The 15,404-nt window shown below is 41.3% G+C and overlaps 1 protein-coding gene across 3 annotated transcripts; it reads right to left on the reverse strand.

Annotated features, from left to right (window-relative positions):
- Positions 1–5,821: 5,821 nt before the first annotated feature.
- LOC137347115 (interferon alpha-inducible protein 27-like protein 2A) lies at positions 5,822–14,381 on the reverse strand. 3 transcript variants are annotated; one of them, XM_068011223.1, is made up of 6 exons: positions 14,293–14,381; positions 10,723–10,849; positions 9,710–9,736; positions 8,761–8,796; positions 7,490–7,651; positions 5,822–6,149 (listed from the first exon to the last, which is right to left on the reverse strand). In XM_068011223.1, exons 2-6 carry the CDS (start codon positions 10,772–10,774, stop codon positions 6,019–6,021), a joined length of 408 nt encoding a protein of 135 aa, XP_067867324.1. In that variant the 5' UTR covers positions 10,775–10,849; positions 14,293–14,381; the 3' UTR covers positions 5,822–6,018. The 3 variants fall into 3 exon arrangements, with proteins under 3 accessions (XP_067867324.1, XP_067867323.1, XP_067867325.1); XM_068011222.1 differs by lacking the exon at positions 14,293–14,381 and adding an exon at positions 14,061–14,182; XM_068011224.1 differs by lacking the exon at positions 14,293–14,381 and adding an exon at positions 14,061–14,183 and having other exon boundaries at positions 6,056–6,858.
- Positions 14,382–15,404: the final 1,023 nt, after the last annotated feature.

The raw sequence follows: 15,404 nt of genomic DNA on the forward strand, positions 1-15,404 counted from the left end.
CTGATCCCTTCAAGCTGTTAGTGATGCAATCTGATTTCTGAAGAAACGAAACTGAATCCATGCAGTTTCAATGTCCTGTTCAAACAGTGGCGATCACACAATGAAGTAAAGTTCATTTTTACCGCCATGTTTACTCTCTAAATTTGCTCTGTGGGTGCAGTGTTTAAAAACAACAATTCCCGATTTCACACTTCAACGATTTCTTCCCTTTGCTGGGGAGTGAGCTGCAGAGGAGAGAAAAAGAAACAAGAAAGAGGAACAAAACAAGAAAGGTAGAAAAGAAAATTAGATAAACAGTCATCTTCACACTGCACTGAATGAGTTGACCCAGCGAGGCCCCACACACTTACCTTTTCTGATTAAGATCATCCAAAGCTCTGCTGCCTCGGTCCCAACTCACACCAAGTTCCGTTTGCTCATCATCCCCATGCTCACTGACCTAAATTGGTTCCTGGTTAAGCAACGCCTCGATTTTAAAATTCTCATCCTTATTATCAAAAGCCTCCATGACCTTGCCCCTCCCTAGCTTTGTAATCATCTCCATCCCTAAAATCCTCTGAGACATCTCTGCTCCTCCAATTCTGGCTTTTTGTGCATTCCTGATTTTAATCACCCCCACCACTCGTGGCCGTGCCTTCAGCTGCCTAGACCCTAAGCTCTGGAATTCGTTCCCTATATCTCTCTGACTCTTTATCGCTCTTTCTTCCTTCAAACCTACTTGTTCGACCAAGCTTTTAGTCATCTGCCCTAATATCTCTTTATGTGGCTCAGTGATGTCAAATTTTATTTGATGACACTTCTGTGAAATCCCTTGGGAGGTTTTATTTTGTTGAGGGAGATATATAAATACAACTTGCTGTTGATGAGTTGCATATTTTGGACTTAATTTGTTCCTGGTTTAACTTCAAAGGACTTTTCCAAATCTTCTGACACAGAGTTGCAGGAGGCTTCAGGGACAGTGGGGTCACAATTCCCATATAAAGTTATTGCCAAAGCATTATTTTTAGCACAGGATTGTTCCTGTTACTTTCTGCAATTGAAGAATAATAAATATTTTCTGATAGCTTAGTTTAGTTTAGTTTAGTTTAGAGATACAGGACTGAAACAGGCCCTTCGGCCCACCTAGTCTGTGCCGACCATCAACCACCCATTTATACTAATCCTACACTAATCCGATATCCCTACCACATCCCCACCTGCCCCTATATTTCCATATCACCTACCTATACTCGGGGCAATTTATAATGGCCAATTAACCTATCAACCTGCAAGTCTTTGGCATGTGGGAGGAAACCGGAGCACCCGGAGGAAACCCACGCAGACACAGGGAGAACTTGCAAACTCCACACAGGCAGGACCCAGAATTGAACCCGGGTTGCTGGAGCTGTGAGGCTGCGGTGCTAGCCCCTGCGCCGCCCTATTGCATTAATAGTATTGCATTCTATTGTTTATTTTTTGCTACTGCTGTTTAGTGGTAAATCTTTCTTGTATTTTATGGTCCAAGCTGCAAACCGATGGTGTTATTGTCGCACTTTCTTAAGTCTAGGAGAGAACAAAAGGGATAATGATCTATCTAGTATACTGAGGACAAGAATAACGGCTCCTGTTTCATCCCTGAGCATGTAGGTAGTGGTCATGAGGAACAAAAGCTTTCTTATTGGGGGTGGTTGGCAGGAGGGTAGTCTTTGCTGCATGAGTAAAAGCTTAGAAACATAACCAGCACATGCCTCCATATTTCTCGTGAACACAATAGTGCCCTATGGATCAAATAAAAGCAAAATACTGCGGATGCTGGAAATCTGAAATAAAAACAGAAAGTGCATCTGTGGAGAGAGAAGCAGAGGTAATGTTTCAAGTCTGTGACCTTTCTTCAGAACTCAAGAGCCCTATGGATCTCCACTACTAACAATCCCTTACCAGAGCTTTTCCTATTTATTATCATTTTCTGCTTCCTGTTGTTTAGCCAGATTTCAGTCCAACTTTCAATGCCTATTTAGCATTTATTCTATGAAGCTTAATCTTACAATGTGAATTTTATCAAGTCCCTCTGAAAATTCAAGCAGATTATATGGTTGATTCCATGATTGGCAACTCCTGGTGAGAAGCAGCACGGGTCAGAAAATCGTGGGTCTGCAGCCCCTGATTTTCCATCCATTTAAATATTTAAATTAATATACCAGAGTCTGTAAGCCTGTGATTTCCCGAACAGCATGCCCTATAAGTGCCAATTCTTGCCAGGAGAGCTCAATTGGAGAATCAGTCCTGATATCCATGGGACTGACATCTCAACAACTCAGTTACTTCCTTCAAAAAGTTAGAATAGGTTTGTGAGGCTCAACCTCATGTTACAAAATCCAAAATACCTGTGGTTTTTGGCCTCCAGGCTTTTCAGATGTTGATAGCATGCTATGCAATGCTTCTGGACACAAAACGTGATGAATCATACTGTGTTAAAACATTATGCTGCATTACTTGTGTGTGACAAAGTGGCACAGTTTTTCTTCTTTCCCAAAAGTTTGCCAAACATTTTTCATGAAGTCGGTGCCAATTTAAAATGAAGCTGCTAATTCATGAGTCTGGATGTGCACCAACAGGGATTGTTAGGAGCAAAGAAATAACGTGAGCAATATAGTAAATGTTATCAGGTTTGTGCACAATCAGAAAAGGACAGGAGGAAGATCTTCCTCAGCTTGGTCCCAATATCAGAAGAACCCCCAGTGACAACAACCCCGCCCACCCCCAAGGAACCAGTGTTAAAAGTTTGATTCTTACTCCACCCTCACAGTTGAAGTTGATAATTTGGTAGCATATCCTTTTCAAATTAGCGTCAAATAGGTGCTATAAATTCTGCCCACTCAGCCTGTTTAAACCCATTTCACACAAAGACTTCAGAACCAGCAGAGGAGTCTTTCATCCTTCAGTTTAGGCCGCATCTAGATCCACAGCACAGAGATGAAATGTGGGTGTTCTGTTCAAAGGTATCGCTGAGTTGCTGCCCCATTTTTGCTTCCTGCTGATTTGGGAAGTTTGATCCTGAATATTGATATATTTTACTCATCTATATGGATGAATATTAACTCTAATTAGTAAAAAAATAACCAGGGAGCCCACAGTTAATATTTTAAAGTAATAAGTTGATTTCATGGTACAATGGGCTGAATTGTATTTGGGCGGCTCCGGCGCCATTTTTAAAGTGCCTTAAGCCCTTCCAAATAATTATAATTTTTAAAGGGAAAATATAATTGATTTTTATTAAATATAAAAATAAGTGATGGAGGCCTTTCCCCAACCCCCCACAATGGTCATTTCATTGCCTGAAATGACAATCAATTGATTTTGTCAAATACCCAACGTTTCCCCCCCAACCTTCAATCTTTTTCCCTTCAACTGCATCCCACCATCCTCAGGTCCAAAAAAAATATGATTTCCCCACTCCTCCACACCTCTCGCCTTGAAAATTTAATTCCTCCCTCCTCCCCACCAGGTCCTCACCTCGGAACTCCATGCGGAGTTTCGAAGGTGCACGAAGGCCTAACGGAGGCTGTAAAATCGGCGTGGGACGGCAGGTAAGTTATTTTGCATACATTTATCTGCATATGGAGATTCAGGGCCCGCTGCCAGGCAGCGGGGGGAGCCACACCGCGGTTCACCCGTTGCTGGTAATATGCAGCGGGCCCTTCTCAACATTGCAGGTCAAGGCGGGCCTCTCCCCACAGAATTTTACGGGCCCCCGCGCCGCGACCCACAGCATCGAGGGGCCAGAAAAATTCAGCCCAATGTGTCTTTCTCCATGAACTGTAATTAGGAGTATGGTATTAAACTAACAATTATAGGACTATTCATAGGAATTGTTTCAATTGTAAGGCACAATTCCAAGTATTTCCCATTTCCCAACCCATTGCACATTGAATCATTAATAATGGTAATTTCCTGTGTAAATAAAGACCTTGCATTTATATATCTTTCATGTCTTCAGTATGTCCTAAAACACTTCTCAGCCAATTAATTACTATTTTGAAGCAGAGTCACAGTTCTGCTGGCAAATGACAACAAATTCATGCACAGCAAGATCCCAAAAACAGCAGTGCGATAAATGACCAATTATTTTGTTTCAATGTTGTTGATTTAGGAATGTGTAGACCAGGATACCAGGAGAACTCCCCTGCTATTTTTCAAATAGTGCCATCATTTTCTTACACCTGAATAACAAGATGAGACCTCGGTTAAAATGTCTCATCCAAGAGGGAGCACCTCCGCCATCATGCAGAAATTTCAGCCTAGATTAGGCACTCAAGTGCTGTAGGGGGTCAGTGGTGGGGGGGGGGGTGCTTTCACCTGCAGCTGTCTGACTTGGGCATGAGAGGGGCTACCAGTTAACCAAGGGGGCTGGTTTACCATCACCAGTGCATATGAAATACTTTCCTCCCGCATATGTTTGAGTCTGGTGGTTTTGTCTCTTCAGTCTGTTCTCGATTCAAAGTTGGGTCATTATTGCTCAGTGACATTACTCTGAGCCAATTCACCACCTAGTGAATCTCCCAAATTAGCAGCTGTTAGTGTTTGTAATGGGTTGACAGCCAGTACAGAATTACTGAAAAAGTGCAAGTGTCTTCCATAAGATGCTGAATGTCAAAGTACACAGATTAAGTGATAATTTAAATATACAGTAACCGAATATAAATGCAGAACTTTAGAGACAAATACTCTAACTTTTCAGAACCCATAATATTAAATTGTAAGCCAAGAGGAATAGTCACTCTCCAAGACAGATGAAATAACATTTGTACAGTGCCTTTAATATTGAAAAATATTCCAAGGAGCTTTACTGAGATATAATCACAGCCAAAGAATAAAGATTAAGAGCAGACCAAAAGCTTGGTCAAAGTGTTGGGTTTTTAGGGAAAAGAAAACACCAAAACAAGTGTTACTTAATACTTTTATGTAACAAATTACACCTTAAGATTTGTATATTGTGATTTAAAGTATTCATTTGTAGAGGCAATCTATACTTTTATCATCTCAAATCATTCTGACATAAAATATTGCAGATGCAGGGTTGCCCACGACCCACGTCAGCCATGAGACTTGTATTTTTTGAGCTGTCTACTATATTTATGAAGTAGCTGCGCACCCCCACAAAAATCTCATGCGATACAGTTGAGAACCTTGCAACTCCAGTTATATTTCCATGCTTTATGCCAAAGTTACAGGGGAGAGGGGTTTTATGGCCAAACAACAGCAACTTGCATTTATAGAACACTTTTAATGTAACAAATGTTCCCGTGTGCTTTTACAAGAGCATTATCAGACACCATTTGACACTGAACCACATAAATGGACAGCTTGGGGATCAAGGAGGTACATTTTAAGGAAGGGGATATGTACTCCACCCCAACCCCCAGCAGATAAGCTTCATTCTTGGAGTGGACCACAATAAGTATTGGTGTTACGAGCAGCTGAAAAAGAGAAACTGGAGATTGCGGTCAATCTCCTCCGTGAGCTTCAAGTATTTTCTGCATTTGCACTGTTAAAACTAATTAAAGTCAGCACTAAAAGTTAGGGTTCGTACTTAACTATGCAAGGACACTTTTGTTGATTTATGTTCCTGCAATACCACTTAACCTCTCCAGCCCAGAAAGGGAACAGGTGAAGCTATTGTTACAACCAGGTGAGAAAAAGTGTCTAGGGGTCCCCCTCAGTCTTCACCTGGTCATATTGTAACAGGGTTTAATTTTAAACACATCGTGTTTTTAGCTGCCCCTTGGTGAATCCTTGTTCACCCCTTTCCAATTATAAGGCAAAGAAACCAGTGCAAACAGGATTTCTTAGGTTGAAAGAAACGTGATGTTTTATTAACCTTGAGAGGTTTTAAAACAAACAGTAATTCGGTTAATGCCTTTGAATACACGACGTGCCCACGCTAGCATGCGTACTCAATGCATACATGCAAATAGAGACAGAAAAGAGCAGAAGAAAAATAAAATTGAAAGGTTTGAGGCAATATCTGAAGAGTTGTTGTTACAGTTCTTCCAGCTTGATTGTAGGTAGATCTTGCTTTTCGTTGGGCTCCAGTATTCTTCTTAAACCTAGTTCACTGTAGGTGACCTTTCTCTCTTGGGGTTCATGTGTATTCAGTGGGTTTTGGAGTTCTGCGAGAAAGAGATGGGAGCAGACAGGTAGGAGAGGAGGTCTGCTTCAGTCCAGGAGCATTCTGCTTTTGCCAGGTCAAACATTGCAACAGCCAATTAGTTATGTGACTTTCTGGCCTGACCACGTATGTTTGTGGAGTGAATTGGAGCAGGGAATAGCTCCTTTGTCTACAAGTACTGTCTGTTAATCTGTAAAGTTCAGGGGGTGGGGGGGGGCTGCATGACAATTGGTATTAAATTCAATGGTGCACTTACAGGATCCACAGAACACTTGCCATTTCTATGAAATGGCGTCACAGAACTGAATGCCTCCATTCACCCTGTGGTCAGTTATAGAATGACAAAATCTGGGGCTGAAACAGTGTAGAATGTTTCACCCAAAACCAATTAAGAAGATTGCGAACAGGGCATCTGGGGATTAGCAAAAGGATAGAACCACCTATACTAAAATTAAAAGTATTTGCAATTACTGGATTTATTTTGAAACCCCAACCTAGAGAATATTCAGCAGGTACTAACAAATGCTACTTCATCTCCTGCCCAAGTAAACCCTCAGGAGCTGCCTGACTGCGGAGAATCTACTTTAAAGCAGCATGCTGAATTTAGGGCTCATCTTCAGAACTCTGAATAAGCTTTTTAACAGCACAGCCAGTGGCAGCACCAGCACTTCCTACTATAGCAGCACCAGCAGTAGAGAGTCCAGCAGCTCCTTCATGAAGAAAAGAAAATATATTAATCCTTACAAATATGTAGCATTATTTATAACACTTTCGTTAAACTTTATAAAACTGCATCCCTTCCCACTCAGATTCTCTCAGCTTATCCTGTGCTAAAACCATTCTTCAAAAAAAAATGCACAGCCAAGAAACTATTCAGGCCTTTGATCTTGCTAATATAAAGGCTGCTGAGTAAGTCTTCTCTCCTCCTGAATGACCACACTGATTTAAAGGAACAATTATATGGATGTCAAACTGTTCATCCAGTTTTCCCTAAATGGTGCATTAAAAATTTATTTCAAAATACAAACTACAGAATAGAGCTTTTTGTAGTGACTTTGCTGATCAGTTTCACTCTATATTAAACAAACATAGCAGCACCAGAGTTTTATTATGACACTAGTTCACCAATATTAGCCATTTAGGCAATCACTATCTCACCCACAGCCAAGACTGATAACTTCCTGTCTGAGAAACCACGGAGCCCTGCCCCCACACAAACTTCACCACTTACTATGTTTATACATGGAAGGATGACTTAAAGGTGTTGGACAAGTGATTACATTAAGATCAATCTTCATAACTTTTCCTCAATTTGATTTAAAAGAAAACTTGGAATCTTACCAATAGACTGGAGGATTGCGACAACACCGCCAACTGCTACACCCCCTCCATTAGCGACTGCAGCCACAGACATCATTTTTGCTCCCAAGGATCCAGCTGCTATTCCAGCACCAGTGAAGCCAGCTGCACCAACAACAACTGGGGCAGCAACTACTGCAGCAGCTGCAAAAATAGAATAAAGTCAGTTGATAAGGGAACTAAAAATTTGCTTGGTGATACAGCACCCCGTTTGGGCTCTTGGCTGTGGAGATCACAGCTCCAACAAATCCAAAAATGGCATGGGAAGAAATGGAGCAAAGGGGTTTGCCATGACCCTGGCAGCCTTTCAAAAAGAAAGGAGCATGACCTTCAGTTAGCAAGAGTATAAATTACACCATGATGTCTTTGTTTTAAAAGAGCACATCATCATGTCACATGTTTGCATTTTAAAGTTGCAAATTTGAAAAAGAAAGGTGACTTTGCAATGAAATACTCAACCCTGATACTCAGAATGGACCATAAAAAACGTACAGCACAGGAGGCCATTCAGGCCATCATGCCTGTGCTGCCTCTTTGAAAGAAAAGTCATGCTTAGTTCCACACCTCCACTTATTGTCCATAACCTGCAAGTTCCTCATCCTCAACTATCTGTCCATCTCCCTTTTAAAACTATTTATGGAATTAGCTTCCACCACCTTTTCAGACAGAGCATTCCAGATTCCCACAACTCAGTGAAAAAAAAAATCTCTCCTCATCTTCCCACTAGATCTTTGGCCAATGATTTGAAATCAATGACATCTGGTTATTAACCCAATATTTTTTTCTACTTTATTTGCTTCTTTAACCACCTTATTAACTTGCCCTGCCACCTTTATGAATTTGTGTATATGAACAACAAAGTCTCTCTGTTCATCTACACTCACTCAATCTAGGCTGGCAATTTAGTGCAGTGCTAAAGGACGGATGAATTGTCAGAGATGCCATTTTTCCAAGGAGATGTAAAACCAAGCTGCCATCTGCTTATTCAGGTGGATGCAGCAAAAGATGCCATGGCACTTTTTGAAGAATAGCAGGAGTTCTTCTGGTGTTCTGGGCAACATTCCTCAATCAGTAAATACCACTGAAAATAGATCATCTAGTTATTTTTTCCATTTGCTGTTTGTTGGACCATCCTGTGCGCAAATTGGTTGCCACATTTCCTGACAGAGCAGCAGTGACTGCACATAATCAAGCAATTGTGAAGCAATATCGGGACATCCTGAGAAGGTGTATATCAATGCAATTTCTTTTACCTGCTCCTCCTGCAACCCAGGCAACTGTCGACCAATCTATAAATACATGGGCAAAACAGAAATATTAGACAAGTATTCAACGGTGAGACAAGCCACTCATTTGATAACTTTCTTGACTGCTAAGTCAGTAATGTAGGAAAGCAGTCAAGTTACAACCAGCATTTTATTAGTTTGCAGACTACTTGTGTAATTGTTTCCTCTCAGCATGAGCACTAATAATGTCAGGGGCACATTCATATACAATCCTACAGATCCCAAGCTCAAGGGTCCCTGCTAAATATGGGGGTCCCTCCAGGGTTAGCAAACTATGTCCAATAAGCATCTCCCTGTCCACAATCCCATTGGACAAGAAATCTCCTGGCCACGCCCATGAGTCTCAGTGCTGGAGAGCTGCAGTCCAGTTTTCTCCTTTCAGGTAGGTTTTAATGAATGGGGATGAGGGGGGAGGGAGTTGTTCAGGGTTGCTGAAGGACCCTAAAGAGCCCTAAGAATTCTTAATTGGTCTCTGATTAAGCTATTTTTATATTACTTACTGCTAGGCTATTGGCACCAGTTCTCAGGCAGCTGAAGGCAACAGTGTAGCCTTGCCGGAGTTGCAAAGGCTGGTGATTGGGAGGACCTGGTTTTAAGAAAAATGCCTGCACTGGGTCATTTTCTATCAAGTTCGTGGATGCAAAAATAACTGGGAGTGTCCATCTGACACTTTCCCAATGCAGTGAACAATACTGGTTTAGAAGGAAAAAAAAGTGGTTAAGTGTTGCATTCCCCCAGCCCTGCGATCTCAAACCTGACAGAACACACGAAAATGAAAAACCATTCAAGAAAAATAGTTTCTCTTAGCAACACAATTAATGGTAGTTTACAATCACTATGGATTCTATGGACACACAGTATGGAAAAGAGGGAAGAGATATGAGGAAGAGGATGAGTAGAGGAGAATGGGGGTTACCTATATCACATGAAGGTAGGCTTGAACCTGCAAAACAGGGAAGATAACAGAATGAGAACATTTTATTTTATTCTTGTCTTTTAAAAATATATTTCTTCTATACACCCAAAATCATCTCACGTATCATTGCTCACAATGTCAGAGGATACCAACTATCATTTATATATCATCTTATCAACCTCAAAATGACCAAAAGCATTTTATGATCAATGAATTACTTTGGAATTGCACGGGTATTTAGAGAAAAGTGTATAGAAAATGGAAAACTTTCAATATAATTTACATAGCTAGATGGACGTATCTCCACTATGCCCTTTGCATATGCTCAAGAATAGTTAAATATTCAAACAAAATGTGCTTCAAAATAGTTTAGCACACCATCCCATATTTTTAATCACTATAAATCCCAACTGGGATATTTGGTTATTTCTTCTGGACTATCTGTGCCAGAGAAGTAATTGATGTTCGATGATTCTATGTTATTCCAGGTAACATGAAAAGTTTGATATCTCACTTTTCCCCTCCATCTTGATTCAATCATGCCTGACTGCTGTCTGCCCCTCAAACATTATGCTTAACACTGTTCCATCAAGAATCCTAAGCTTTTGAACTGTGCTCATAATCTCAGTCAACTGGTAGAATTGCTAAATGTACTGTTTCTTTTTAAATGGTAAAGCAGCTTCAACTGTTCATTTCTTGACTTCAGCGGTTTCCTTCTAGTCACTTGCCAATAATTTGTGAATTCTCCTTTTCACCAGCTGGGTCTTTCCTTCCAGCTTTAGTGTTCAGTCTTTGCGATCCAAAGTTTAAAGTTACCTACTCAGAGTTCACAGACTTATTTGCCCATTCTATACTTATCAATGTATTGAGACTTTATTGCTTACTTGTTTCCAATAAAAACTAACTTTTTTACAAAAAAGGGAGAAGATTCAGCAAGATTGTAGAGAAAGGCCAGGCATAAATTTGCAAGTATTTGAAATGAATCAACATTACCACATAAATCTACTTCTCACCTGTGTTGAAAGAAGCAGACAAGATCAACGCAATATAGACCAGCTCTCGCATTTTTCCAATATTTTCAAGGAAGACTGATACAAGTATTGTAGATTTCAGTAATAGCTGGAACACAATAGGACCTTCCTGCACAGATCAACACAAGAAGCAATTTCAATTAAAAAGGTTACGAGGGAAGTACTGACAGTGCTGTGTAATAACCTCATCTGGTAGCAGATTTATAAATTACAGGTAGAGATGGTTCAAATTGTTATCGGAAAAGCTCGGTTTCATGTTTTGTCTACAGTAATCTTCAGTGAAATTATAATTCTTCACTCTTAAAATGTGTTACGACCAAGTGAGAAATGTGTCCAGGGGTCTGTTACTATCTTCATCTGGTCTTATTGCAACAGGGTTTAATTTTAAACACGGTTTTGATCTCCCCTTTGTGAATCCGTGTTCACAACTTTCCAACTATAAGGCAAAGAAATGAGCACAAACAGGCTTTCTGTGGTTTAACGAAGAAAGATGAAATTTATTAAACCTTAAACTTGAACTCTAATACAGTTAACACCTACGGATATACAAATACCCACGCAATACACATATACAAATAGAGACAGAAAAGAGCAGAAGAAAAGATAAGTAGAACAGTTTGAGACAATATCTTGTTACAGTTTCTCGAGCTCGCTGTAGTCCTTGATTGAATATATGGTCTTGTGTTTCATAGGGGCCCAGTATTCTTCGTAAACCTTATTCACATAGGAGATTCTGAGTTTACGTATCTTCACAAGATTCAGTTCTGTGGGAAAAAGAGATCGAGGCAGGCAGACAGGAGAGGAAGTAATTCTTGCTTCAGTTCCAGAAGAGATCTTCACTTCATGAGCACAGAGCTTTGTCTTTTCAAAGTTTTGCGTTTCCAGTTTAAAGCTCCCCTGGTTGGCCAGCAGGTGGTCACGTGACCGATTGGTTTGACCAGGTCTCTTCCGTGCATTGGGGCAGGGACTGGTTCCTTTGTTTCAACACTGTCTGCTACTATGCAAATGTCCTTCCAGTCAGGGCTTGCAATTTTAAGTTATTGTTCAAGTGGTGAAAAAATGTGTGCCTCAGTCTTGGCAGGTGGGGGGTTTGCCTGATAAATGATTGTAGATAAAAACTTTATTCTTAGTAGGTTACATCAGTGGCTAGTTCTAATAAACATGTAGTCATGTAGCTGCTGTCAGAGGTGGTGTTTTCTTATGCATTCCTGAGATATGGGAAATGCTGGAAAAGCTGAATTTTTAATACCCATCGCTAGTTGCCCCAAGATTCTTCTCCTTGAATCATTGCAGTCCTTTTGGTGAGTTTTTCCAAAATGGTGTAGGGAATTTCAGGATTTTGATCCAGCAACCATAAAGAAATGGTGGATGTACATCCAAGTCAAGATGGTATTTGACTTGGAGGGGGAAGGTGTTCCCATACTCTTGCTGCTCTTAACTTTGGTAAAAGTGCTGTTGAAGTAAGCTTGCAAGTTGATACAATGCAACCTTTAAATCATACATACTGCAGTCACAGGGTTCTGGTGATTAAAAGGGTGGATATTGAATTCAATGCCCAAGGACCGATCAAGCAGACCACTCTGTATTGGATAGGTTAAGCTTTGAGTGATAGTGCAGATGTATCCATCACAATTGACTTTGTAGTGAAGAAGCACTGGGGGGCCAGCAGGTGAGCCAATTATCAGTGTACCCATCTTCTGTTCTATTCCTGCAGCCATGGCATTGGTATGGTGGGGCCAGTTAGGTTTCTGGACAATGTTGATAACATTAAATGTCTTACTGGAGATGGTCATTACTTGGCACATAGTGGTGTGAATATTAGCCCGTCTGGATATTATCCAGGTCCTGTTGCAAGCTGGCATGACCTGCTCTTTGAGTTGTGAATGAAGCTTAAAATCGTACAATCGACAGCCCCATTCCTGACCTGATAAAGGGAAGTAGCTGAAGATGGTTGGGCTGAGGACACTTCACTGAGAAAGCCCTGGGGCTGCAATGATTGGCCTCCAACAACATGAGCCTCTTTCTCAGTTTCAAATATAACCTCAGCACCACATTCCCACCTACCCTCGATAACCTTTCACCCCTTGCTCAAGAATCTATCCACCTCTACCTTAAAAATATTTAAGGACTCTGCTTTCATCGCCTTTTGAGGAAGAGAGTTCCAAAGACTCACAACCCTCAGAGGAAAGATTTCTCCTCATCTCTGTCTGAAATGGGCAACCACTTATTTTTAAGACAGTGACCCCTAGTTCTAGATTCTTCCACAAGAGGAAACATCCTTTCCACAACCACCCTGTCAAGACCCCTCAGGAGTTTAACCGCACATCTGCTCCATGCCTGACATTGCTGTATCATTTATGTATAAACAATGGGGAGTACTATTAGCGTCACATTTTGATAGCAAATTATGGCCTATTATGTTGCTGAGATTCTTTCTCATCTCCTTTTCTGTATATATCTCCTGGTGTGAATAGCTACCCGAAACCTACTTGCCGATTTTAATTTTATTCCTGTTTTACAAGATTCCTTTTTAACCACCCTGCCCAACTGCAGTCACTCCTTATCACCTGTCAGTATCTTGATCCATTACCAATTCCAAACAAGTTTTTTTATTTCACTTACAGCTGGTCCCAATGGTGAACTATTTCCCCTGTTGTGCCCAATGCTCACCTCGGAGACTGAACACTTCATAACCTGTGGCATTTACTAATCTTTACAAGCATTTCAATGGTCCCCAATTCTACTATCCTTTCCTTCATCTCCATGACTTGCAAACATTCATAGATACTCGAGCTAACTCCCCACTCAATGACAGGACCGATGCCACAATCCACAGCTCCCTATTCTTTCCTTTGTTCACTAGATTCTCAAATATATTTGAACAATTCATAAAAAGAAACCTCGTCCATTAACTAGTTTCAACCAATTTAATCTGTAGACGGTTTTCATCTTATTCTGAAACTTGTTACTATCCATCAACATATTTTGTTATCCGATTTAAGCCAATGTCTGACCTGCACAGTATCCGCAGAACATGAAATGAATGGGTTAACACTTCTGCAAAAAGTGCGGAGAGACTCATTTCAGGAAAGGGACAGTGGCTTGTCTCATAGCTGAAAAAGAAATGCACCTGGAAGAGTGTTACTGCACCAGCCATCAATATCACACAAGTAACAGAAATACAATGGTAATTTATGAATATATTGGTGTATATGTGCAATAATTTTAAATGCTTATTATAGAAAAGTAATATCGCTAAAAATGCAAACTGTAGAATAGCTACACTGCATCAAATTTCTTTGAACTATCCTCTATATTACCTGATATATGTTGGAGTTGCCTAAAACCAAACAGAACTTCACTCGGAACAACCTGACACACAGCGCATTGCAGAATATATAGCAAACTGAGAGGAGTCTCCTGGGTCCTAATGCTCAATAAGTTCAACATGTTCAATTTTCAATCCACCTCGATCTATTTTTTTTGCAGCAAGAACAGTCTCCCCCAGTATTTTATAACTGTAGTTTAGAACAGAAAGCCGAGGGACATCACCTTTTTTTTTCACTATTAATTTTTAACCAAGGCGCTGAAGAGTCTGTAGATTCAAGAAATGGAAACTCCATTATCAGTTTCGTTTCCTCGGAAATCCACATGATGTCACTGACAGCTCTTCAGCAGAAGCTTTTATAAATGCAACAACGTTTAGAGATTTAAAACTTTAGAAGGTGTATGTATGTTGGAGACAGTTTTTAATTTGCCGCACTGATCTGAAACTAAAGTTGTGGATCAATGATGTCAATAGAAATGAAAACCAGGCAGTTTCAATAACACTGGCAGATCGGCAGTGTTAGATTTACACCCAAGTGGCAAATTGAGAATCAACCCCATTGTGTGTGAACGGGATGTTGGAAACCAGTTGTTCTGACAGCAAGGAGGCCGACAGCTCACTGGATTCAGGCTGGCCCAACGTTGGCCACTGGAGACCGCTGGGCCTGCAGCAAGTTAATCCCAGTAGATTGTCGCAATGGGGATGGAGGGCTGCCCAGTGGCAGTGGCCCGGAAATGGGTGCCGTTCCCTTCTGCCACATGGTTGGCAACCCCACTGCGGATCACGTGTAGCGGGCGACCATTTTACATAGTAGAGGCAGAGCCCCCCACCACCCCCCCTCCAAATCACATGGCGGGGCGGGATGCGAGCAGTCAGTTACACCATCAGATGACTCTGGAGCAGGTACTGTTGCCATATTTAAAGGCCTGCCAGCCCTGCATTCACACCTGTTTTGGAGTTGTTTGCAGCTTTCAGTGTGCTGCTGAAAATGGTGTTGGATTGACTCCTGGATGACCACCACCCCCCAAACTCCCGAGGAGGACACACAAGATGGCTGAGCCAAGACACAGGATGGACCCAGGGTTTAGTGGTGCCTCCCTGCAGATTCTCCTCCAGGCTGCACGGGAAAGGAGGGAGGTCCTCTTCCCCAGCGATGGCAAGAAGAGGTCCTCTCCCCTGACCAAGCAAGCCTGGACCGAAATCACAGAGGAGGTCAGCAGCTGTGGGGTCACCCAACACAACTGGGTGCAGTGCCGAAAGAGGGTCAATGACCTCCTGCGTTTGGCCAAGGTGTCTGCTCCATAACTCTCTATTACTGAGTGTAAGTGGCTATGCA

Source organism: Heterodontus francisci, chromosome 31 (genome assembly GCF_036365525.1).
Source record: "Heterodontus francisci isolate sHetFra1 chromosome 31, sHetFra1.hap1, whole genome shotgun sequence".
In the NCBI taxonomy this organism is placed as follows: Eukaryota; Metazoa; Chordata; class Chondrichthyes; order Heterodontiformes; family Heterodontidae; genus Heterodontus; species Heterodontus francisci.